The sequence below is a fragment of the Denticeps clupeoides genome, chromosome 7 (genome assembly GCF_900700375.1).
Source record: "Denticeps clupeoides chromosome 7, fDenClu1.1, whole genome shotgun sequence".
NCBI classification, from domain to species: domain Eukaryota; kingdom Metazoa; phylum Chordata; class Actinopteri; order Clupeiformes; family Denticipitidae; genus Denticeps; species Denticeps clupeoides.
This window is the reverse complement of record NC_041713.1, coordinates 22,858,144-22,881,120: the sequence shown is the minus strand read 5'-3', so window position 1 is coordinate 22,881,120 and position 22,977 is coordinate 22,858,144. Positions and strand designations below refer to the sequence as shown.

Here is a 22,977-nt window from a genome sequence, read left to right as displayed (position 1 = left end):
AAATTAGATGATTGTTTACTCCTTCCCTCCATGCTGTTTGTGTGCAGATCCCCCTCCTCCCAACTACACCTCCAATATGCAAATTAGCCGGTGTCAAGTTTCTCAGTAGACAGGGAAGGCTTAGAAAAAGCAGATAAGATAAGATAAGACAAGATAAGATATTAGTCAAATTGCATTTGTCACGGCAGAAAGTGGATAGAACAAAGGCAATAGCAGCAAAAAATAAATATGTATATGTATTTATCTACAATGTATATGTATTTATCTATTTATCTGGTGAGATAATTAACAACTAATATATATATATATATATATACACACACACACACACACACACACAATATAGTGTATTTGTACTGTCTGTGGGGGACAGTGTGTCCATTGTTCTTCTCACAGTTTTAGTTTCGTAGAGAAGTGTTTCTTCATCCCACAAGCACTACTGTCACCACTGTCTGCTGCATAGAGCGATTGGAGGACCCAGACACAAAGCCCCGCCCCAAGCATGTAACTCTAACAAAGGCAAAGTTAATGCTTACATTTCAACTGCCTAGTCTTTTTTAAGTTTTGTTAATATTGGCAATAGTCAGAAGTGTTGTTTTTGGGTTTTAATATGTGATATTAGTATGGGTTTTAGTATGTGATATAGGCCATCCAGTTAAAGTTAATATTTTTCATGTTTTTAGTTATAATCTAATGAGGAATATTTTATTTTTTAATGTTTTATTTCTTTAGTTTCCACCCTGAGGGATTGCCACAGTTATCAAGAGCACCCCCGTCCCACCCCTTTCCTGCCTCTGTTGCCACCATGATGCCCTTTCACATTTCTATCTGCCCTCTCATATATACTACAACTGGCCCAGCCTCTTAGTGTATCAATGTTTGCTCAGTGCTGCTATCATACAGACATTTGAAACCTGGTCTTTCCCATGGGTCAATGTATTTTGGGAACAAGTTTTTTGGAAAACATGGCTGCGCTTGTGGACATGGCCATAGGTCCACAACAAATCAGCGTCCTGCTAGTTTTCATGCTGTCTTACTTCCTCCACTTGCAGCAGGTCATCTGCAGTAGAGGGCAGCAACACAGTGGAAACAAGGTACATTTATCCTGGAGACCGCAGCTGAGAACGATTAGGAAATCATAGGAATTAGGGATTCCTAATCGTTTTGATTTTGGCCCCGTGGCACTGAGGTGCCACCGAGCAAAAGTACCATCCCACATTTCACAGTGTCACCATGTGCTGTGCTGCAGTGTGTCACAATGACAATAACTTCTCTTTCACAATTCAAAGCTCCTCCCAATGTTCAAGCCCTGATTCATGTATACATTTGAAACATTCTACAGGATTGCTTTACTCCAGTCCCAGTGCCTTTTCCCTGGTTTTGTATTGTAAAATCTTCTTTGCCCCCTCATCCATGCCTGAATTCCCATTTGCTTTTTTTGTGTTGTGACAGTAACCATTCTTAGATCCAATGCTTTTGTTTAAACTGCTTTTTATAAATGTAATATCTTTGGATACCAACCATTGACAGTTTACTGGTTGATATAATAATTGTTTGTTTCCCACATTTTGTTTAATCATTTTTTTTAAATAACGTACATACGATTATTGTGGGAAAAAAAACATGTGCGATTGCCGGATATTGCATAACTGAATTTGAAAGCCCTTTTATCTAACCAAATCCAAGTCCTGATAACACAGTTTTCCTTGAACTTGCAATATATAAAGCAAGTTTGCAAAACCACTGTTCATATGTCAAGACAACAGTGAGTATAAATTATATGTGTGTTAAATGTACATCAAAAAATTCTTCATCCCATATGTCTCACTGATTTATGTAAATGTTTTTTTTGTCCACCAACAGCTTTAAGAAAATGTTGCCATTAAGGATCATTTTTCTGGTCTCTGTCATCTGGGCAAAGGTTAGTTATGTGCTCTGTGTGTGTGTGTGTGTGTGTGTGAATAAATGAATGTATTTTTAGGAGTGTGCTTCTATGTTTGTCAGCGTATGTGATTAATTGTCTGAGATTGTCTCATATCTATGGGTTTAAATGGATACATGTGTGTGTTTGTAATTTGAATCTGCTTTAGGATTATTCATGTTAAAATTTCATTTTCTTTTTCATTGTTCATAACATTGCCTGCTGGGTTAAAAAGTAAGTGGAACTTTTATTGTAAAATCCTTTCATATAAATTTAATTACAAACAAATGATCTGAAGTAACATACTTGGAAACTGTTCACCCAGAGGTGCCTGAAGAAAATGAGCTTTCTGTTTCTGAGAGACTGGAAAGAGCAAATCGTGATATTGGTAAGGTCTTCCATCTAGTTTGACCAAACAAATAAAATGAACAATGCATTGCATTTTTTGCAAGTAATAAATCATTTATAATCAATAAAAAATAAAATCAGTTACATTTTAAAACATGTTTACACTCAACCAATTTAGAACAAGACAGTTCCCTCTAACCTTTTTCTGATCCCAATCTTTCACACACTCTAGTGCATGCTCCTGATGAGCCCATTGTAGTGGACGATATTGCCTACTCCTCTGAAGGCATGAGGAATGCTGACCCTTGCACCACACGTGACTGCCTCTGGATCAAGTATTCTGATGGGATAGTCTATGTGCCCTATGTCATCGCTAACCACTACAGTGAGTGTCATCAACCTGATAATAATATCTAATAATAATAATACATTTTTAATCCTGGTTTTGTTTGTGTTGTTTCAGCTTCCCGGGAGCTGTCTGTCATCGAACGTGGCCTACAGTCTTTCTCCAGCTCCACCTGTATTCGCTTTGTTCCCTGGACCAACCAGAGAGACTACATCTACATCCAGTCTCTCAATGGGTACGTACCTTGACCCACATTGTGCTGTGTATTGATCTTGTATTTGGATTAATAATCAATGGTTGATTTACTCCAGGTGCTACTCATATGTTGGGCGTATTGGCAATGCTCAGACTGTGTCATTAAGCAAGCAGGGCTGCATCTACCACAACACCGTCCAGCACGAGCTGCTCCATGCTCTGGGCTTCAACCATGAGCAGTGTCGCAGTGACCGTGACAACCACATCCGCGTCTTACTGGAGAACGTCCAGTCAGGTGGGGAAATTCGTTTTTCTGTCCGGTCTTATGCATATAAACCCCCTTAACACTCTTAACGCATAATTCATGAATAAGAGTCTGGAGTCTTTTGTGGTCCCCAGGGCTTAATGTGTATTTCAGTCTTACATACCATTTATAAAGCATTGTAGAGTCACATTCTTTACACAAAACACTGAAATGGTCCAATGCATGAATATCACACATGGGTTTTTATACAAACTTCTTGCTTCTTGCAGGACTGGAGTACGCTTTTGACAAGATCAACACCTTAAACCAGGGAACACCTTATGACTACAACTCGGTGATGCAGTACCACAAGTTAGTACATCTCCAGCTTCTTCCTTCATAGCCATCACAAAGTGTTAGGTTACTTAACGTAACAGCCTTTCTCTGATAACATGAGAGAATTATCTCACTATGGAATATGCCCTCTATGTGAAGGACTGCAGAAGCACCAAAGACCTCATCTCTCAGGTTGAAGGTCGAAAACAAATTGTGCTGCAGCCTTCTGGATCAATTGCAGAGGTTGAGTATGGCTAAGAGGAAAGCCTTCCACGAGTGAGTTACAGTATTCGAGGTAGGATATGAATAGAGATTGGACAAGTATGTGAGTAGCCAGTGTTGATTAAGATGGACGTGAGACAAATAGGAGAGGAAATTTTTCATGGTTACCCCGAGGTTGCGTGAGGTGACAGAGGGAGAGATTGTCCAGGGAGATTTTAAGATCCTGTTTGAATGATGACTGAATCACCGGGGATGAATAGCAGAGGTGGCCTAGCGGGTAAAGAAGCTAAAGATCTGAACGATGGCTGGATGTACGCATAACGTCATGAAACAGGGGTCTAATATATGGTGAACAGGAGAGGAAAGACATCCAACACAAACTGGGCAGCATTATACAATCATACACAGGTGAAAACAATCAGGAAACATAATAGCACAGGACCAACATGAAACTCCGGTCCGAACTCCGGATCCAAAGTAGCCCTTTCCAGAACAGATCCTGATAGTACCCTCCCCCCTAGACATGACTCCCGGCTTTCCACCTAAAACAGACCATGAAGGGGGGAAGGAAGGGACTCTGTGGAACATGAAGCCAATGCTGGCCAGGGACAAGGGGGCCAGTTGCGGGGGGCCAAGGGGGCCATCCTCCCGGCCAGTCGCAGCTCCTTGGATCTCTGCAAGGTGTCGGCTACGTCCAAATGTGGTCAAGTCATTCTGTCACGCTGGTTGGACATGGCGAGGAAACAGGAAACATACGCACAACGTCACAAAACAGGGGTTTAATACATGGTGAACAGGACAGGGGAGACATCAAGCAACAATGACCCAACTGCAAACAGACATGAACAGGGCAGCTTTATACAATCAAACACAGGAGAACATGATCAGGAAACATTAACACAGGACCAACATGAAACTCCGGTCCGAACTCCGAATCCGGACTAGCCCCTTCCGGACCAGATCCTTACAGCGGGACTCATAATCAGAAGGATGTGGGTTCAAATCCCGAACAGCCAAGATGCTGTCCCCACACACTGCTCCCTGGGCGCCTTTCATGGCTGCTAACTGTTCACCAAGGGTGATGGTTAAAAGCAGAGGACACATTCTGTTGTGTCACCTGTGCTGCAGTTTCACAAAATAAAATGTCTGGCAGGCAAGCAGACATCTTGGTGGATACATATACATCTAATTTCACATGCCACTTATTTCAAATCTAAGGATGGTCAAGAGGGTATTGTGTTTGACTGCCAAATGCTGCTGAAGGTGAGGGATTTGGAGGTGTGCTTCTTAATAACTGGAATGATTTTTTTCAGCCTGTTGGGACGAGACCAGGTTTTATACAGGACATGATGAAAAGGAGGAGGTTGTCAGAAAAAGACTAAAGCATTGTGGAAGATATTGGATCCAGTCAGCATGTGGTTGAGTTGGATGAAATGATGAGTTGTTAATTAGTTCAGACTGTTAAGAAGATAAAGAAGAAAACAAGAGAAGAATCTCAGCATGTCTCACCGCATGAGGGCGTATCCCATAGTGAGATACCAAGTGAATGTTCGAAAGAGAACCATCATTCAGCAAATAGATGAAGTGCAGTTTTGGAGAAAAATAGAGCAACAGTACATGTAACAATGTCATCATATGTGACCTTATTTTAGGTATGCCTTCTCCAAGAACAACCAACCCACCATGGTGGCCTACCCTGATCCCAATGTGGAATTTGGGACAGCTACAGAAATGAGTCAGAATGATATCCTGAGAGTGAATAGGCTGTATCAGTGTTAAGTGGTCTGAAGCCTGAGCACTACATTAATGACATACTTTTCTGCTAATATAAGCAAAATCACTTTCTTTAAAACTTAAAAATCATATCAACCCCTTTCTGAAAACAGACACCTCAGACAATAAACAGTAAACCAACACCTTTCTTTCTATATATGCATGATCATCTAGAGGTTTGGGTACAAATGATTTGCTGCTCTTTCAAAAATGTATTTCAAGAAATAAGAAAATTATGTGTACAGTTTGTGTATGGGATTTCTAAGACACAGGGTGAAAGAGAAGGGACAGGCTTATGACATGATGAATAAGTGAGTTTAATAAGAAACCAAAAACACAAATCAAGGCACATGTATACATGGCATACATGGGGGAGTGAGGGGAAGATATAAACCATTCTGCATCGCGGTCTCCTCTGTTGGCTGCAAAGGCTCAGGTGGTTCCGGAAACTCCACAGGCTTTCCCCCCACATGTGAGGCGGACCCCACAGACCTGCTTTTCCTGGTCTGATGCGCTGACGTCTGGTACATGCTGACAGGGGCTTGTATCGTATAGACAGGAACAGGGTGGGGGGAGCGAAACATATAGGACAGACACAACGAAGATGCACACGCACACAAAACACAGAGAGACCAACAAAATACAGGGTCATCTGGATCCGGTCCTGGGTACCCCGCTGGAATAGCAGGAGGCGTGGCCAGGTGAGGCGAAGTCGATACCTGTGATGGTGGAGCTGGTGTTGCCGCAGTCAGCCCAGGAAGCTGGATGAATTTGATCATTTGATTATTAAAATGCAGAGCTAGTGTTATTCACAAACTAAAATGCAAAAATTAAAATGGGAGGTTCATATTGCTGTCATAGAAAATTCTGGGTGATTGTCATTCATTCCCAGACAAAATTTAAATAAACAAAGTGGGAAATGTTAAATGAATAGAGAACACAGAAGAAATGGAAATTCGTAAAAGACATTTAGTGCTAAGCAAAGATTTTTTATCTTCACAGTGCCAATCACTTCACTTATAAAATAATCACGATCATGCAAAATTAAAGAAATGAGACATGGTACAGTGTTTAGGTGCAGTGGTGGCCTAGTGGTTAAGGAAGCAGACTTGTGATCGGAAGGTCACAGGTTTGAATCCATCATGGTCCCACTGACCTTTGATCAAGTTACCATCCCCATACACTGCTCACATTGCACCTTTCATGGCTGCCCACTGCTCACAATTGGTCATGGGTCAAAGGCAGAGAACACATTTCGTTGTATACACTGAGTGCTGTGAACTTTTCCAGTGGAGAAAAATGCTCCTTATCCAATGTTAACTTAGACCAGGGGGCTGTGGAGCCCTTTCATACTTTCCAGCTTTGGAAAATACATTTTAATTGACCCGTATTTTACTTTTATCAGTTTTTTTTATTGTAGTACAAAATTGAAGATTATTGTGATTTTTTTTACACGTACAACGTGTTTTTTTGGGCTGAAAAAAAAAAAAAAGCATTCTGAAGCATTTGCCCCCCAACCAATCTGCACACATACAATCACATGTGCAATCTTAACTGGAAGCAGGAGGAGCAGCAGACTACTGGACGATTGGAGAGTTATGGGACGGGCCAGGGGTTGAAGTCATTGGTAGCAGAACAAGAACAGGTAGGACAATCCCAAGAGAGTGGAAACAGGCAGTCAGTATAAGGTCTTGGTCAAGAACGTGAAATTAATTGTCAATGAGTTTGCGGATTCTTAGCATGTTCAGAGCCCTTTTGTACTTGATGTTGACTTGGGTTCGAGCTTCTCCCAGGTCGACGGTTCTGGGTGTGGTAGTGCACCCCCTGGGTGTCTGGAATTTTGCGGCTCCTGGCACTCTCTTTTGTGGAAACTGGGTCCAAATGGCTATTTGAGTGTTAAAGGTTGCTGACCCCTGACTGTAGATGTTGACAAATCAACAAGATGTAGGATTAACAAGTAGTGATAGCACACACATGCACACTAAACACTGAAACCAAGAGCAATGAGCTGCTGCATCTGGACACCATTTCCGTTCCGGTTTCTGGTTATGTGAGATGCAGAACATGTGAGACACAGATGTCCAGAGCATGGTGGCGCTACCAGGAGACAGGCCAGTACATCAGGAGACATGGAGGAGGCCGTAGGAGGGCAACAACCCAGCAGCAGGACCGCTACCTCCACCTTTATACAAGGAGGAACAGGAGGAGCTCTGCCAGAACCCTGCAAAAAGAATTTCTGGATATACCGAATATGATAATGAGCTTACTTTATTTAAAAATATGCACAGTTAGTTACACTTGCTATATGCATCTATATATGCCGGAATTTTACGTGTTTTGTCATTACTTTTCATATACCTCATGTGTAATTTCATACAGCGGTCAAAACAAATGTACATATCCAGGATAAATGAAATGTGCTTAAATAAATTAATTTGATGAAGGGACCACACTACAATCTATTTTATCATAAAATATTTGAGTAACTATAAAGTGCAAACATGGGACACAGGCAGTACAAGAATAACATTTAAAGCCAAGTAAACATGTAGTCAATAAACAGCATTCTGGCGCATTCTTGCTGTGACTGTGTGTGGCGGTGACTGTGACTCTGCACAGGAACTGGAGATTGCCGTTTCTGCACCTGGCCCACATCCCTGGACTGCCTGGTGGGACCCAGTAGGCAGTTGTCCATTTTTAATACAAAAGTAATTGAAAGTATTGTAGGCTTCCTTAGTTATGTAGGTTATGTAAGTTGTACTTATTTGTTTTTATTTATGGTACCGTTTTCATTTAACAAGCCTTATCTTTTATGGATAAAAACAAGGCAGGTGAACGGAGAAGAGGTGACGAGAAGACGAGGAAGGACGCAATCGCATGACATCACGAAACCGGGGTTTAATTTCTGAAGCACAGGACAGGGGAGACATCCGAGATGCTGGTGAACATGGAACATAACTTCAAAGACCTGATGGCGAACAGAAATGAACAGGGCAGCTTTATTCCTTAGACACAGGTGAAAACAAGTAACCCCTTTTGAACCGGATCATGACAGATAGGATTCCTGGGGTTTTTCCTCTGTGTGGCGTAGTTGGGTTCTGTTTCTTTTGTCACTTACGGGTGGGCCTCAGTTCAAATGCAACCATTCGGATGCATCTATTTTAAAAAACATTTTCTCCAGCACTTCACAGTCCACACACATCATTCACATTGCATCATAGCGAAGTCAGCAAAGAAACGTCCGAAAATGTCCATGAAGTTGGTAGTCATTAACTTTGGCTTTGAAGAGCAAAAACTGTATATTTTGTACAGTTCTGCACTGGTGGTTTTTGATTTGCGCACACACTATTGCCCATTTGCGGGGAGTGAGGGCGCCCCCCATTTGTGAGGTGTGCCTGCTGCTTGCCGCAGAGCGAGAAGAGGGATCTCCGGTATAGAAACTGGAGGTGAGTGACTGGAGTGGCAGGACCAGCACCTGATAACCAGCTCAGGATGGGAAGGGGGTGCTAGCCCAGGGCACCAAACAGGCTAGGACCAAGTTATTATGGTGTGTGTATTAATAGGGGTATAAACGGCTTCTCATGAAAATGATTTGTATGAATTCCCACAAAACAAGCAGTGGCCAGAGAGTTACTCGGGGCTATTTTAAAGAAACTTTAGAAATAATAAATAACTGTCCTAAACACAGTCCGTGGTACAGAAACTGGTCTGCACATTCTCTGATCACTCTTCCAGTGATGTTTTCCAGCAGCCTATCGCACTTGAATACTGGGAGGAGGGTTGGATTTTCTCACACTCACGTTACGTGGAACTGTGCATAAAAGTCATTCAGTGGATTCAGTGGATTCAGTGGACGTCACAGGCAGAGGTTGTAGTCCTACAGGTTGTGATTGCCAGTTTGTGATGAGCCGTTTGTCTCTGCTGAGCTGGAAGTGACCGGATTTTCTGTGCATGCTTGCACCTCTTATGGCTTGAAACAGTTTGGCCATCGCTGTTCTAAGGGCCACCTTGTCACCCTTCCTGAAAGCAGAGTCTCGAGCAGTTCATGTGCCTCTGCGGTCATTCACAGCTAATGATTTGATCATGTGGTGATGGACTTTATGTCCACCAGTGATTTGTTGATGTAGCTGTTGAATAATGTCATTTATGGTGTTGACACCATTGGTTGCAGCCTCCCTGAACATATGAAGTGAAAGTGATTGTCATTGTTACAACTACAGCTTCAGGGATCTTCAAGTGGACCAGTAGCATCATTATGGACACATAATCTAGACCATGACACTGGACTACATTCTAGACTCCTCCAACCCTACAACTGTAGGACTTATTATTATATTGTACAAATCATCACCAACCCTGCACTGACACCATTTGCAGGCTCACTCTACCCTGGAACATCACTGGAAAACATCACTCTCTGTATCACTCCTTCTTCCTTTCTTTTTTTTTCTCTCTCCTAGAGTTTTTTTTTTCTGTGGAGTTTTTCCTTGTGTGCAGAAGGGTCAAGTGTGGGGGGTGTCAACTGTAGGGCCTGTCAAAGCCCATTGAGACATACTGTATGTGATTTTGGGCTATATAAGAAATAAATGTTGTTGTTGTTGTTGTGAAGCAATGCAAAATGTGTCCTCTGCTTTTAACCATCACCCTTGGTGAGCAGTGGGCAGCCATGACAGGAGCCTGGGGAGCACCTCAGTGGCACCTTGGCAGTGGTTCAGGGTTCCAACCGGCAACCTTTAGATCACGGGTCCGCTTCTTTATCCGCTAGGCCACCGCTGCCCCCCATTTGTCAGTCAGTGCACTCAAAACAGTCCCGAACAGCAGAGGTGATGTGGTCTGATTGTCCAAGATGAGGGGGGGGGTCAAGCGTGTTTTCCTCTTTCGTTGGAAAGTCCACATATTGATGGAATTTAGGTAGAATTGACTTGAGATTGGCATGATTGAAATCTCCAGCAACAATGAACAGTCCATTCTGCAGATCGCTACAGAGCGCCTCATCAGCATTAGCGCTGGTTGGAATGTACACTGCTATTACAAACACTGAGCAGAATTCCTGTTGTAAATAAAAAGGTCGGTAAATCTCACAGTCACAAACTCCACCAGCAATGAAAAATAGCTTGAGACAATTCCGGCGAAACATGGCGGCGTCCAGAATTCTGTCACTAAGCCATGTCTCTGTAAAAACAAAGACTAGTCTTACTGCTGAAGTTTGATGTAGTCCAGTTTATTGTCTGGGGAACAGATGTTAGATAAAGCTTAGACAGAAGAGCCGACCGGCTAGTAGTAGCACTTATGCAAATGCATTGACGTTTTCCAGTTTCGCACAAATATTTGAATTTCATAGTAAATTATATGTGTTAAAGGCTTGTCCTCAATATATGAGCCTGATTAAATAAGGAATTTGCTGCCTGGATACATATAGATGATGTAGGATGTTGGAAAAATTGTCAATGTTTTATGAACCCTTGGGAATTCATGCTTTGCAAATTGTGTGGTGTCTGAGATCAGATATTTTCCCCATTGACACTGGACCCGAAGTGACCAAAAACATGTTTGCTTAGTTTATTCATGGCATCGGCACATCTGTGTGAAGCTGTTCCCTTTCACATGGCCTTACTTGTGCTCATGAGAAGCATACACATGTGCACAGATGAAAAAACATTTATCAGTAGGAAAATTGACCTCCCTTGAGTGGGGAATTATAAAAAGGGCAATTGTTTATACCAGCCTAGTTCATTTCTCTTTTGGTGAAATAGGTGAGTGCAACTCAAAATTCAACTACTAACCTGTTAACAAAAAATATGTGGAATTAAAATGGGCAGGTCCAATAATGTTATTCCAAATTTAACAATTTTTAACATACTTTAATTCTTTTTACTAGTCAGCAAAGACTTCACTTCTGTGAATAAAACACAATTGAAATGAACATTGTGCTAATGTCCCGTTACAGACCTCCAGGTCTGGTGGTAGTTTGATAGACACACTGTTGCGTGTCAGACATTATAACAGATGTAGTGACCTCTTGCACACCGACTAGTGTGTTGCATGAACTGTGTGTGTGCACGCTCCTGCAAAATATCGCCACGTTTAGGTGTATTTGTGAACTGGTGTCGGCTGTACAAGACAGACAAAGGTCACAATGCGAATATCTTAGATTTAGTGAGTCTATTTTCAGCTATTTGCGACATATAAGCTTTGTAACATGTGTAACTGTTTAACCAGCAAATGTGCATATGTGCATACTTCAGATTTATTGTAGGACATATGGACTAAATCAAATAGACAGAATAAATTAAGGAAATGGACTTGTAGCTCTTCAACCCTCACACAGGTCTGTGCTGTTTAAATGAAAATTAATTGGTTTAATTTAGCAAATTAATGGATCAAAGCAAGTTATCAAACATTATGTGTACACTTTATCCATCAGGCAAACTATCTTTTTGGATATGATGGATTTTTTTGCTTCTTAGAATGTCATCTAATTAAAAGAAGTGTATGTATATTACAGTATATGTTTTTATGTATTTCATGTTTCAATTTAATGGTCTTATTTTGTTATTATTGTGTTCCAATTTGGTTGTTTTTAAAATAAACATGGCTAAAATCTGACTGCCCTGTTTTGCTGTAGAGTGGAACAAGAAATGTCTGGATTTAGAATCACTCTTGGGTTTCTGGCCCTGTTGCTGATCTCCTTTACCTTGGCTGAGGTGAGGTCCTGCTTTATATATATCGTATTGTATCTTGCATTGGGCACTTTATGTACATTTAAACCGCGGGGATGGATGAATACATTTACATTTAGGGGCTAATGAAAATTAAGAAGGTTTCATTGTTTTGTGTTGATTCCTAGACAAATAAATAGTAATATATTGTTTTACAAATGTGTACATGATCATTTAATATTATATGTAATCATGTATTTTTATGTCTCTTTGCATGCTGCTTGCAACAAAGTAAGTATGTGTTTATTCTTTAAGAAACTCAGTTATCACTACGAATTCCTCGCATTTTTACAGCATTTATCAGATGCCCTTATCCAGAGCAACTTACAATCAGTAGTTACAGGGACAGTCCCCTCCTGGAGCAACTTAGGGTTAAGTGTCTTGCTCAGGGACACAATGGTAGTAAGTGGGATTTGAACCTGGGTCTTCTGGTTACCCGCTAGGCTACTTCTACTCTGGTAGTATAAAATGTTGCATATAAAACGTCTCAAAATCTAAAGTATCCATGAATTGAGTAAAATACTGTAAGCAAGAGGGCATGCTCAAATAAAAAATGACCTCAGCATACCAGGTCTGTTTCTTAAAACTAGTTTGTAATATGAAAAGAACAAGACCACATGACTTTACCTGCTTAGTAAAGCCTATTAAGTAGTAGTAGTGATAATATTTATGATACATGAGGCCGCCGCTGTGCTCCCCCTTGCCTTCCACTAGGGCAACCAACAGGGCAAATAACCAGCAGATGTAGTCTACAGACAATCCCCGGTAAAGAATTCAGTGTACAGACCGCTATTTGAGAAATTCAAAACCGGACTGCTTTGGGAGACTGCTTTTGCATTTTGTTTTAGGATACTAGAATATAGAATGTTTTGCTTAAACTACAATAGAAAGGATACACAGTTGGTCTCCTACCATGTGCACTGTATTTTGTGCACAACATTTGTCTGATAACGATAAAAATCTCTGATTTGATTTCACAACTCGACCACTGGCAATACTGCATAAAACAGGGTCAGTATCACAACACTTATACCGATACCAGTATGTTTTTAATAATTAAAGTGGATGCATCGATTGGATTTAAACGACAGGTTTCAATAGTGTAACCGAGTGGAAGGAACGGGCATGAAGAACTAGCGGCGGTTTGTGACTGGAAGTTTGTGTGGTCTGTATGGGCCAATGAGGCAAGCGAGAATGAGTCTTCATAGTGAGAGAGAGCATCAGTGTGAACAACGAGTCCATATTGGGAAATCCGTCACTCAGAATCGGCAGACAGGAAACGTAAAGAGCTCACAAGCAGAGGTCAGTACCAATAAATCAATCAGCCAGAATCAGGAAGCAGTGAGTCAGGACAGGCGGCTTTCTTTACCGGAGATCCAATCAATCCAAGTCAGACCACAAATATAATTCTGTTGTAAAAAACGTACAAGTAGTGGCAACATTATTTAAAATAAATTCATTTTTATAATGCAGAGGTGGTTGAAGAAAGGCTAATGTCTGTCTCTGAGAAGATTGAGAGAGCCAATATGAATATTGGTGAGTACTTTCATTTAATTGTCTTTCTTGATAATAAATATTGATAAAGATAGATGCATTTACTCAACAGGATTCAAACGTTTTATGCATCTTTTAATAAGAAAATGCCTTTCTAATGTAGAGATATGCATTGAATATTTAGAAATTTGAATAGACATTGAATAGACAGTCTGCTTCTGGTTTTAAAGTGGAGCCGTACTATACGTTATTTGTGTCATGCTTTCTGTTACAGAAACTCAAAGGTGAGTTTAATGTTGCATCAATCCTATCCCCAGTCTCATATTCTAAACTCATATCAGTCAGATTGGAGGTACTTCTACCACCAAATAGCTGGAAGAGAACAAATTGAACACTCCATACAATTATGAAGGCCACCCTAGAGTTCTGTAAAATACTGCCCCCTGTGTACAATCTCTAAATTGTACACATTGCACCTTTAATGTGCATGGTAATGAGTGTTTAGTTCTTCTTGACATCTGACGTAGATAAAACATAGAACAATTTCAGAAATGACCCCTGTGTAGAAAACCACTCAACAGATCTTTTTTTCTGATCATATCTGAAGTGCGTGGACCTGGTGAGCCATACATAGAGGACGATATTGCCTATCCCTCCGAAAGTGAGAGGAATGCTGACCCCTGCACATCTACGGGCTGTATGTGGGGAAAGTCGACTGATGGGCTAGTCTATGTGCCCTATGTGATTGCTAACCATTACTGTAAGTATCATGGGAAAGAAAAAATTTTTTTTCCACTTGTTACATACTATTTAATGTACTTCTGATCATTATAAAATAATATACTTTATATCCCTAAGCAATAGGCTACTTATTTCAAATGTCATGCATTGGTAAACACCTTTTTGTGTGCTCCATCATATGTTGATTATTTATTGGAAATCGGGTGGTATCTTGTTATTTTATACAGAGATTATATAATATGTAATAACCAAACATTATTACCGTAAAACCAGTCTACATAAGTTCATGACCTCTATTCTTTAATGGTCTGGTAGCTGTTTGATTGGTGACTGCTAGAGCTGTACTGATCATGCTGAATCTGTAATAAACAGATGTACAATACTGATAGTAGTACTTATTGTAAACATAGTTCTTTGCATTATTAAGTCACAGTTTTTTGTTTAGTATAATATTGATTTAAGCATGATCGTTGGACCTTATGGAAGGGAAAAATGCATTCCTTTGTTTTCCCACTTTTGCAGCCTCTAATGAAATCTCTGTCATCGAACGTGGCCTTCAATCCTTTTCACATGTATCCTGCATCCGTTTTGTACCAAGAACAAATCAGAGAGACTACATTTACATCCAGTCTCTTAATGGGTATGTATGTGTCTTTAACTATTAGAACCCAAACATTTATTTCCAGTGTCACACAGCATAATCAGATGCATGAGATAGGAACAAATGCTGAACCAATAACTATTTGTACTTTGTCACATCCAACCAAAAGTAATTAAAAAATAGCACAATGGATCACTTAATTTATACACCCAAATTGGCAAAGTAACTCACACACACACACACACACACACACACAGGAGTGAACTTGGTAAAACCAGTCCGATAAGTTAGATTTTTGTCTTTCAAAACCATGAACAGATGTATAAATGAAAAACTATACAAATGAATGAAAGTGAAGTGATTGTCATTGTGAAACACACAGTGGTACAACAATGTGTCCTCTGTATTTAACCATCACCCTTGGTGAGCAGCCATGACAGGCGCCAGGGGAGCAGTGTGTGGGGACGGTGCTTTGCTCAATGGCACCTTGGCAGATCAGGATTCAGACTGGCAACCTTCTCATTACTGGTCCACTTCCTTAACCGCTAGGCCACCACTGCCCTTAATGACCCCTCTTGCTACAATTTTTAGGCTATATTTGATTAATCGTATCAAGTAATACACTGAGGATGGTTCACACTATCAGCTATTCAGTTGCATAAACTGGGCCATTTACACTCATTATCTGGCCATAGCACCCAGCACTATTAGGAACTACACATGAGGCTAGAAAACTGAAGTAGTATGGCATAACATACACATACTGGTGGTGATTGTATTTCTTTTTTTCAGGTGCTACTCATACATTGGTCGCCTTGGCTATGGTCAAGAATTGTCTTTGAGCCGTTCAGGTTGCATTTACTATGACACTGTCCAGCATGAGCTGCTGCATGCTTTGGGATTCAACCATGAACAGACACGCAGTGATCGTGACAATCACATCAGGATCCTCTATGAAAACATCACACCAGGTCAATTTCTCCTGTTTTTCCAATGTTAAAAAAAAACTTTAATTTGTAACAATTCACTTTTTTTTTTAGGGATGGAGCACAATTTCAGAAAGATCAACACCCTGAACCAAGGAACTCCTTATGACTACAACTCTGTCATGCATTACCACAGGTGTGCATTTTCCAACTAATGTTTCTGCCTCTGATCCAGAATCTGAATTTTGATGCAGTCTGACCAGAGACTGGGAATGTACACACCACTATAAGCAAGTGTACTTCACTGTAGAGTTTACGTATTGCCATTTTGTCTGTTCATCTTTGTTGAAGGTATGCTTTCTCAAAAAACAACCAGCCCACACTTGAGCCTATCCCCAACCCCAATGTAGAGATTGGCATGGCCACTGAAATGAGCCAAAATGACATCCTGAGACTGAACAGACTCTACCAGTGTTAAAGATTTACAGCAGGTATGTTCTGTTTCCAGTGTGCATCTGGGATCATGCAGAATTAAGATTAGAATGATTAAGATTAGAACTTCATATAGTCTTTGATTTTTTTCAGGTCATCTTTACCTCAAGTTATCTGCAACTACCTGGTCCTAAGGAAAGCTGTGTTTAGATTGGATTAACAGCAAAATCTCCATTAAATGCAAATTCAAAAAGCACAAGAGTTGTTTCATTTATTTATTTATTTTTGCATGTTCCAGTAGCGGAACCTCCAGAACCTTTTTAATAATAATTTTTGGGTTATTTCCAACATGAATGATTTACCTTCCTGAACAAGCAACTAAACATAATATGCAGAATTTCTACATCACAGACAGAAAAAACTGCTTCCTGGATATTTTTCTCAGGGTGATGGGTTAAATGCAGAGGACAAATTTCACTGTGTGCACTGTGTGCTGTGCTGCTGTGTATCACATGTGACAATCACTTCACTTAACTTAATTAAATATATTCTTGTGACCCTAGTCCACCAGGTGGCGCCATATCACCATACCACTGTCTTACCCTAATTGGACAATAGGTGTTCACTAATTTCCTAATGAATTTCCTAATTACTTCCCTATAGGGCTTCCAAGCTCACTCTTGACACTTCTGATTCATTTGCATATCCCTATGTGTCTTTCTTTTCAGTTTGGTTTTTGTCTGTGAGATATTACTGTTTACCTCCTTGTCAAAGCTGTTTCTCCCCCAGTGTCTCTCTACCCTTCCCATTCCTGTCTACCTACAGGAAAGGAGCTGTCTGGTTCCCCGGTGCCCTGTCCAAGCTCTCTCTTGCTACCCACACGCACTGGAAAGTGGAAACTGTGAGTGCCTACCTGGATGCACAGAAAGTTGGCCCTCCCTCTCCACTCCCAGTTGGCAGAGGAGGACCCAGACAATGCTGTGCCTGGTTCCAGCAGGTCAACGACCCTAAGCACACAGCCAAGATATCAAAGGAGCGGCTTCAGGACAACTCTGTGAGTGTCCTTGATTGACCCAGCCAGAGCCCAGACTTGAATACGATTGAACATCTCTGTAGATCCTAAAATGTCTGTGCACTGACGCTTCCCATCCTTCAGAGGTGCTGCAAAGAGGAATGGGCTAAACTGTAAGAATAATCATATTTCTTCTGTGTGTATTATTCTATCATTACGTATCATTCTGTCATTCCTTTTCTAAGTACTGTGCTTTTTTTATAACGACAGTGATTAAGAAAGCATCATCCTTGTATAAAACAAATCTATCATCAGCATCTGGTTGTAACCTACAGAATAAAAAGTGTTGTTCTGTTTGGCCCACGTGCTTTGGTTCTTTGTTCAAAAAAGAAGGAAAATGTTAAACATTTCAGTCATATGGCAGCGTCTATTGGAAAATCATTGAAAGCACCATTCTGTTTCTGTTAGCTTTAAATTGACCCTTTACTTCTACTTAGGGAGTGTTATATTTACCATCGAAAGTACACACTTTCAAAAGTCCAAATCTCCGTCACAAAATAACAGGAGAAAAAAAATGCAGCAATCTTCTTTATTGGAGATCAGGCAATTGTGGTCCCATGGTGTATATATCTGTTAGGGTTGCTAAATAAGGGACGCTTTCTTGCAGGTACACGCACAGCCGTGCACATCTCGCTCTGTCACAATTTGAGGTTGGCCTGTTGGATGACCTTGACTTGGCTCGTTTTGAGCTGTCCAGCCTTATCTTCCCTTTGGTCCATATTGTCCACTGCCAGGACACCCCTCAATATTGACTGGCCGTTTACCCTAATATTTACTGCATGCTATAGATTGGGTGTCTGCCCATCTCTGGTGGAAGCGAGGCATTTTTATTGGCAGTCTACCAACTCCTGATGGAAGCAAGTGTTCGCAGTCCAACTTCAATTGCATTTCAGCATCGACTGCATTTTTTTTAAGGCGTAATAGCAGCAATTGATCTGGTTAATGATCTTGATTAATACAAGGCTAAATATGGAATTACATACATTTATTATAAAAGTTATATCCCACGCAGTTTAGAGAAGGTCATTCAACTGAGATGGCCCTCCTGGCTGTTCCTGAGAAGCTATATTCGGCCAGACCAGCAAAACTCTCATCTGTTCATATTCCCCTCCTCCTGCAGCATTTGATACAGTTAATCCTGAAGAGGCTTGGAATTCAGGGCTCAGCATGGCAGTGGTTTGCTTCCTACCTTGATGAGCAGTCTTACCGAGTGAGTTAGTGAAAAATCCATGTCTGCCTCAAGCAGGGCTCAACTTTCTCTCAAGATCACTTGATGAGGTCATTTCCTCACATGGGTTATCCAACCACTGCTATGTCGACGACACACAACATAACTTCCCTTTTCCTCCCTCAGATGTACATTCCGCATCCAAAATCTCTGCATGTCTAACAGACATTTCATCTTGGATGGCAGCCCATCATCTAAAACTCAATTAATATTCATTCCAGAAGATTCTTCACAACATCAGGATCTTGCTATCTACCTGAACCACTCACAGATCTCTCCTTCTACAACTGCATGCAATCCTTTAGTAACTAGTGTTACGAGCCGGTCTAGGGGTTCCGGCCCATAACAAAAGAAATTACAAAAAAATGAAAACCTACTATGACCAAATGGAGATAATTAACAAGTATTTTATTAATAAATAAGTATATAAATAAAGAAGAAATACATACAAAATGAAACAAAACGAGAAAACAGGGAAAAAAAAAAACGAACACCGAAGCAGGCCGACACAACAAGTTGCGTGGCCTCCTAGGGGAAGCGCAGGGGAAACCGGAAGTGATACAATCGGGAAAAGCTAGGGAGGCGGGCGGGGTGGATGGCCACTTTTAGTCTGTCTGTTCAAAATACTGATGCTGGCCTACAAAGCCAAACATGGAGCAGCACCATCCTACCTCACAGCCCTTATTACACCTCGCACTGCACCTCGTATACTCCGAGCCTCCAGTACTGCTCGCCTGGTCCCTCCATCTCTGAAGGTAAAAGGAAGATGCTCATCTAGACTCTTCTCCATCTCGGCCACTACGTGGTGGAATGAACTTCCCCTCGAGGTCAGAACAGCTCAGTTGCTGAGCATCTTCAGACCTTCCTCTTTAGAAAATACTAACTTGACTAACTTGTAACTTTCTTATAGTCTGACTTATGCAAGAAAACCTACAACAATGTGAATAAAATGATTGTATTCATGGTTTGAGTCCTAGTGAACCAGAACTGATTATTTTGATGGTAACATGATGGCTCATTGATGTCTCATTGATGGCTCTGGAATTGTGCATCTGCCAAATGCCTCAAATGTAAAATAAAATTCCACATGTCCAAAAACTGTTCAATAGCTTAGAATCTGTGGACATAGAATGTGAACGAGAATAATGTGAATGTGAAATTTATAAATCACAATGACTGTGGTTTTGCAACCCCAGACTCTGCTCCATTGGTAAATGTCAGGGTCGCTGCGGTAAGATGCATGCGCAGACATGCTTGGCTGGAGCGTTGGGAAGGCAGGCAGAAGAGAGGCAGCTACAGCGACGCCATGCTGTGGCTCGCTATGGCGGCGATGGTCCTGAATGGTGCGTGCATGCAGTGTACATGGGGAAAGTGATTTCAGAAAGAGTTTGTATTGTAAAACATGTTAAATAAATCGTAATTCAATTTTTTCTTAAAATCGTTCAGCCCTACCTAGTAGTAATAAAGTACTGTTTGAAAGTAAGAATTAAGTGAAAGTGAAATGATTGTCATTGTGATACACAGCAGCACAGCACACGGTGCACACAGTGAAATTTGTCCTCTGCATTTAACCCATCTCCCTTGGTGAGCAGTGGGCAGCCATGACAGGCGCCCGGGGAGCAGTGTGTGGGGACGGTGCTTTGCTCAGTGGCACCTTGGCGGACCGGGATTTGAACTAGCGACCTTCTGATTACGGGGCCACTTCCTTAACCGCTAGGCCACCACTGCCCCTAGATATTAGCTTAAGATCCTCTATTTTTCTTGTAATCATTACATTGAATTCTGCTGGGGATCACGTGCATGCCGCTAGCCCTGATGATGCTGTGAGATACGAGGAGAGCTGAATACCATTGTGTCCAATGAATCCATCTTCCTGGAAAACTTGGTTCCGTCTCTTAGTGAAGCTATGCCAAGTGGTTGCCTGGATGCGGTATCCATGTGACCCCCCGGAGGACAGGAGATGCCGATAGTGCGGAGACTTCTGCAGGCCTTGCCCCAGTTCCACAGATGGCAACAGGAAATGCCGCTCCACAATGCCCGAGTCACCGTCAGCCAAATTCTGGGAAGATCCGAAGGAACGGGGTGCTTGTACCAAAATACAGATGCCCAAGAGCTCATTTTTATTCATCACCCTCTCAAACTCCTCTCATTCTGCCTTCAAATTAGCCGGAGGTCTGGTCATAATCAATACTGATAGATTTAGCGATACGGTGTCGTTATACATAGATATAGAATAAATCGTGCTTTCTTTTGCGGCCATGACTGCCAGTGAACATAATATGCACGTCTGAGACGTCTCTCTTTTTTGTATTTTTTACCCGGATGTAATCTCGGTCACATATTTTTTAAGTATGAAATAGATGGGGTGGTTGTAGCCTAGCGGGTAACACACTCGCCTGTGAACCAGAAGACCCATATTCAAAGCCCACTTACTACCATTGTGTCCCTGAGCAAGACACTTAACCCTAAGTTGCTCCAGGAGGGGACTGTCCCTGTAAATACTGATTGTAAGTCGCTCTGGATAAGGGCGTCTGGTAAATGGTGTAAATGTAAAACGTAAACAGACGGGGACGCGCAGCGCCACACGACGCTGTCAGTCTCCCGCCAGTGCGCGCTCCCGTGCGCGCGGAGTCGGGCTCGGGAGCGCGCGCCGGATCCGCATCTGGACTGGCCGCGGCGGCGCGCCTCGTCTCTAGTTCCCGGAGCCACGGTCCGCCGCTGCTCTCCGCGGGTGGGTGGCAGGCAGGCGGGCATCACGTCGAGGCCGCCGGTCCTCCGGTGCTCCCCGGCGGCGGCAGCAGCAGCAGCAGCAGCAGCGGCGCGAATGCGCGGTTCCGCGCCGCCCGAACTCCAGCACACCGCTACAGCAGGAACATGGCGTCGGAGGGAGCGGGAGCCGAGCAGCTTCCTCCCGCACAGACGCTGGCCGCCGCGGTGCTCGGAGGGGTGGACGCGGTAAGGCGACGCAGGAAAACCCGGTTTTATCCCCTCAAAACCTGACTGTCGTGGGGCGGAGAGAAAACGCCGAGCCACATCTGGACCTGTTGTTTTTCTTTCGGTTCCGCCGCCATAAAAGCAGAACAGAAGCCCGCTTTATAACCACAGACACGCAGGAGGGCCGCCTGGCTGCTTCTCTGGGGGGATTTAGGGTTTTTTTTCTGTATAAATTCCTCTCCTGCGTTACATACTCGACCTGCAACACCGCTGGGGTGTGTGTGTGTGTGTGTGTGGGTGGGTGGGGGGTGTTTTAGGCTTTTTTTGTATTAATTATTTTACTACGTTACGTACTCGGCATGCCACGCCGCTGGGGTGTGTGGGGCAGTGTGTGTGTGTGTGTGTGTGTGTGTTTGTGTGTTTTGGGATTTTTGGTATAAATTCCTCTCCTACGTTACGCACTCAGCCTTCCACGCTGCTGGGAAATGTAGGTGTGTGTTTGTGTGTGTTGGGTTTTTTGGTATAAATTCCTCTCCTACATTACGTACTCGGCCTGCCACGCCGCTGGGGTGTGTGTGTGTGTGTGTGTGTGTGTGTGTGTGTGTGTGTGTGTGTGTGTTTTGTGTTTTTTTGTATAAATTCCTCCCCTACGTTACATACTCGGCCTGCCACGCCACTGGGGTGTGTGTGGGGCAGTGTGTGTGTGTGTGTGTTTGTGCTTTTTGGGTTTTTTGGTATAAATTCCTCTCCTACGTTACTTACTCGGCCTGCCACGCCACTGGGGGGTGTGACACATCCTGCATCTGCTGTGGTTCTGTCTGGGTGGACATGCACTAGAAAAATAAGTGGCTTAAAAGTCGTACATTATCAGCTTTATACCAGCAGGATCTGCTAAATGTGATGTAGTGCTGCACGATTAATCTAATGGTAATCGCGATGTTAGTCTGTGCGATTACATGAACGCAAAAAACTGCGATTTAAATGATTAGTACATGGATTGGATCGGCAACATATCCGATCCATTCTCTCATTTTCTCAAAGTTTGCGAGTCTCACTTCAGTCGGATGTGACATATTTGGTCACATGACTTTCGATTCGGAGACATATGGTTAGACGCTGCATCGTACGTCAACGTCGCCGCAGTATTGCGAGAGGCTGTGCTGTGGCGTGAAGCATATACATGTCTATGGAGAGAAGTGCATAAAAATGCCTCACTCTTGTGCTGCTTGGGGCTGTACAAACCGCTGTATGCTCCAAACCAGATCCCGGGGGATTACATTTCATAGGTAAGGCTGGACAATTGTTTTGAATATATTTGGCCATTATAAAATCCCCGTTTTATAAGTCTTAACCTTAGCTAAGATAGGCTAAGCTAGCGAAGCTATGCATTCCTGTGTTCAAGTCAGCCTCCAAACAACGTTTTGGCTAAACGTAGGCATTAACTA

At 42.2% G+C, this 22,977-nt stretch overlaps 3 protein-coding genes across 4 annotated transcripts in view; all 3 read left to right on the top strand.

Annotated features, from left to right (window-relative positions):
• Positions 1–965: 965 nt before the first annotated feature.
• On the top strand, positions 966–5,409 carry LOC114793872 (low choriolytic enzyme-like). The gene is made up of 7 exons (XM_028986013.1): positions 966–1,065; positions 2,247–2,309; positions 2,502–2,654; positions 2,733–2,850; positions 2,927–3,105; positions 3,345–3,426; positions 5,265–5,409. The coding sequence occupies exons 1-7, from the start codon at positions 966–968 to the stop codon at positions 5,389–5,391; spliced, it is 822 nt and encodes a 273-aa protein (XP_028841846.1). The 3' UTR covers positions 5,392–5,409.
• A 6,614-nt stretch (positions 5,410–12,023) lies between these two features.
• On the top strand, positions 12,024–16,344 carry LOC114793514 (high choriolytic enzyme 1-like). Its single transcript, XM_028985358.1, has 7 exons — positions 12,024–12,094; positions 13,594–13,640; positions 14,206–14,358; positions 14,862–14,979; positions 15,733–15,911; positions 15,981–16,062; positions 16,218–16,344. Exons 1-7 carry the CDS (start codon positions 12,024–12,026, stop codon positions 16,342–16,344), a joined length of 777 nt encoding a protein of 258 aa, XP_028841191.1.
• A 4,857-nt stretch (positions 16,345–21,201) lies between these two features.
• Positions 21,202–22,977, top strand: part of cttnbp2 (cortactin binding protein 2) — a 38,401-nt gene continuing 36,625 nt past the window's right edge. Inside the window, exon 1 of one of the 2 annotated variants that reach the window (XM_028985215.1) lies at positions 21,202–21,553. In XM_028985215.1, the coding sequence (XP_028841048.1) occupies positions 21,473–21,553 (81 nt within the window). In that variant the 5' untranslated portion in view covers positions 21,202–21,472. The remainder of the gene's footprint in view (positions 21,554–22,977) is intronic. The other variant, XM_028985214.1, reaches the window with a different exon arrangement.

Excerpts from the sequence above, each read along its gene's own strand:
- LOC114793872 (XM_028986013.1), top strand. The coding sequence starts at position 966 with ATGGCTGCGCTTGTGGACATGGCCATAGGTCCACAACAAATCAGCGTC. Across the intron at positions 2,310-2,501 it reads AAGAGCAAATCGTGATATTG|TGCATGCTCCTGATGAGCCC; the intron begins GTAAGGTCTTCC and ends CACACACTCTAG. Across the intron at positions 2,655-2,732 it reads TGTCATCGCTAACCACTACA|CTTCCCGGGAGCTGTCTGTC; the intron begins GTGAGTGTCATC and ends GTGTTGTTTCAG.
- LOC114793514 (XM_028985358.1), top strand. The coding sequence starts at position 12,024 with ATGTCTGGATTTAGAATCACTCTTGGGTTTCTGGCCCTGTTGCTGATC. Across the intron at positions 12,095-13,593 it reads TTTACCTTGGCTGAGGTGAG|GCTAATGTCTGTCTCTGAGA; the intron begins GTCCTGCTTTAT and ends GGTTGAAGAAAG. Across the intron at positions 16,063-16,217 it reads TCTGTCATGCATTACCACAG|GTATGCTTTCTCAAAAAACA; the intron begins GTGTGCATTTTC and ends TCTTTGTTGAAG.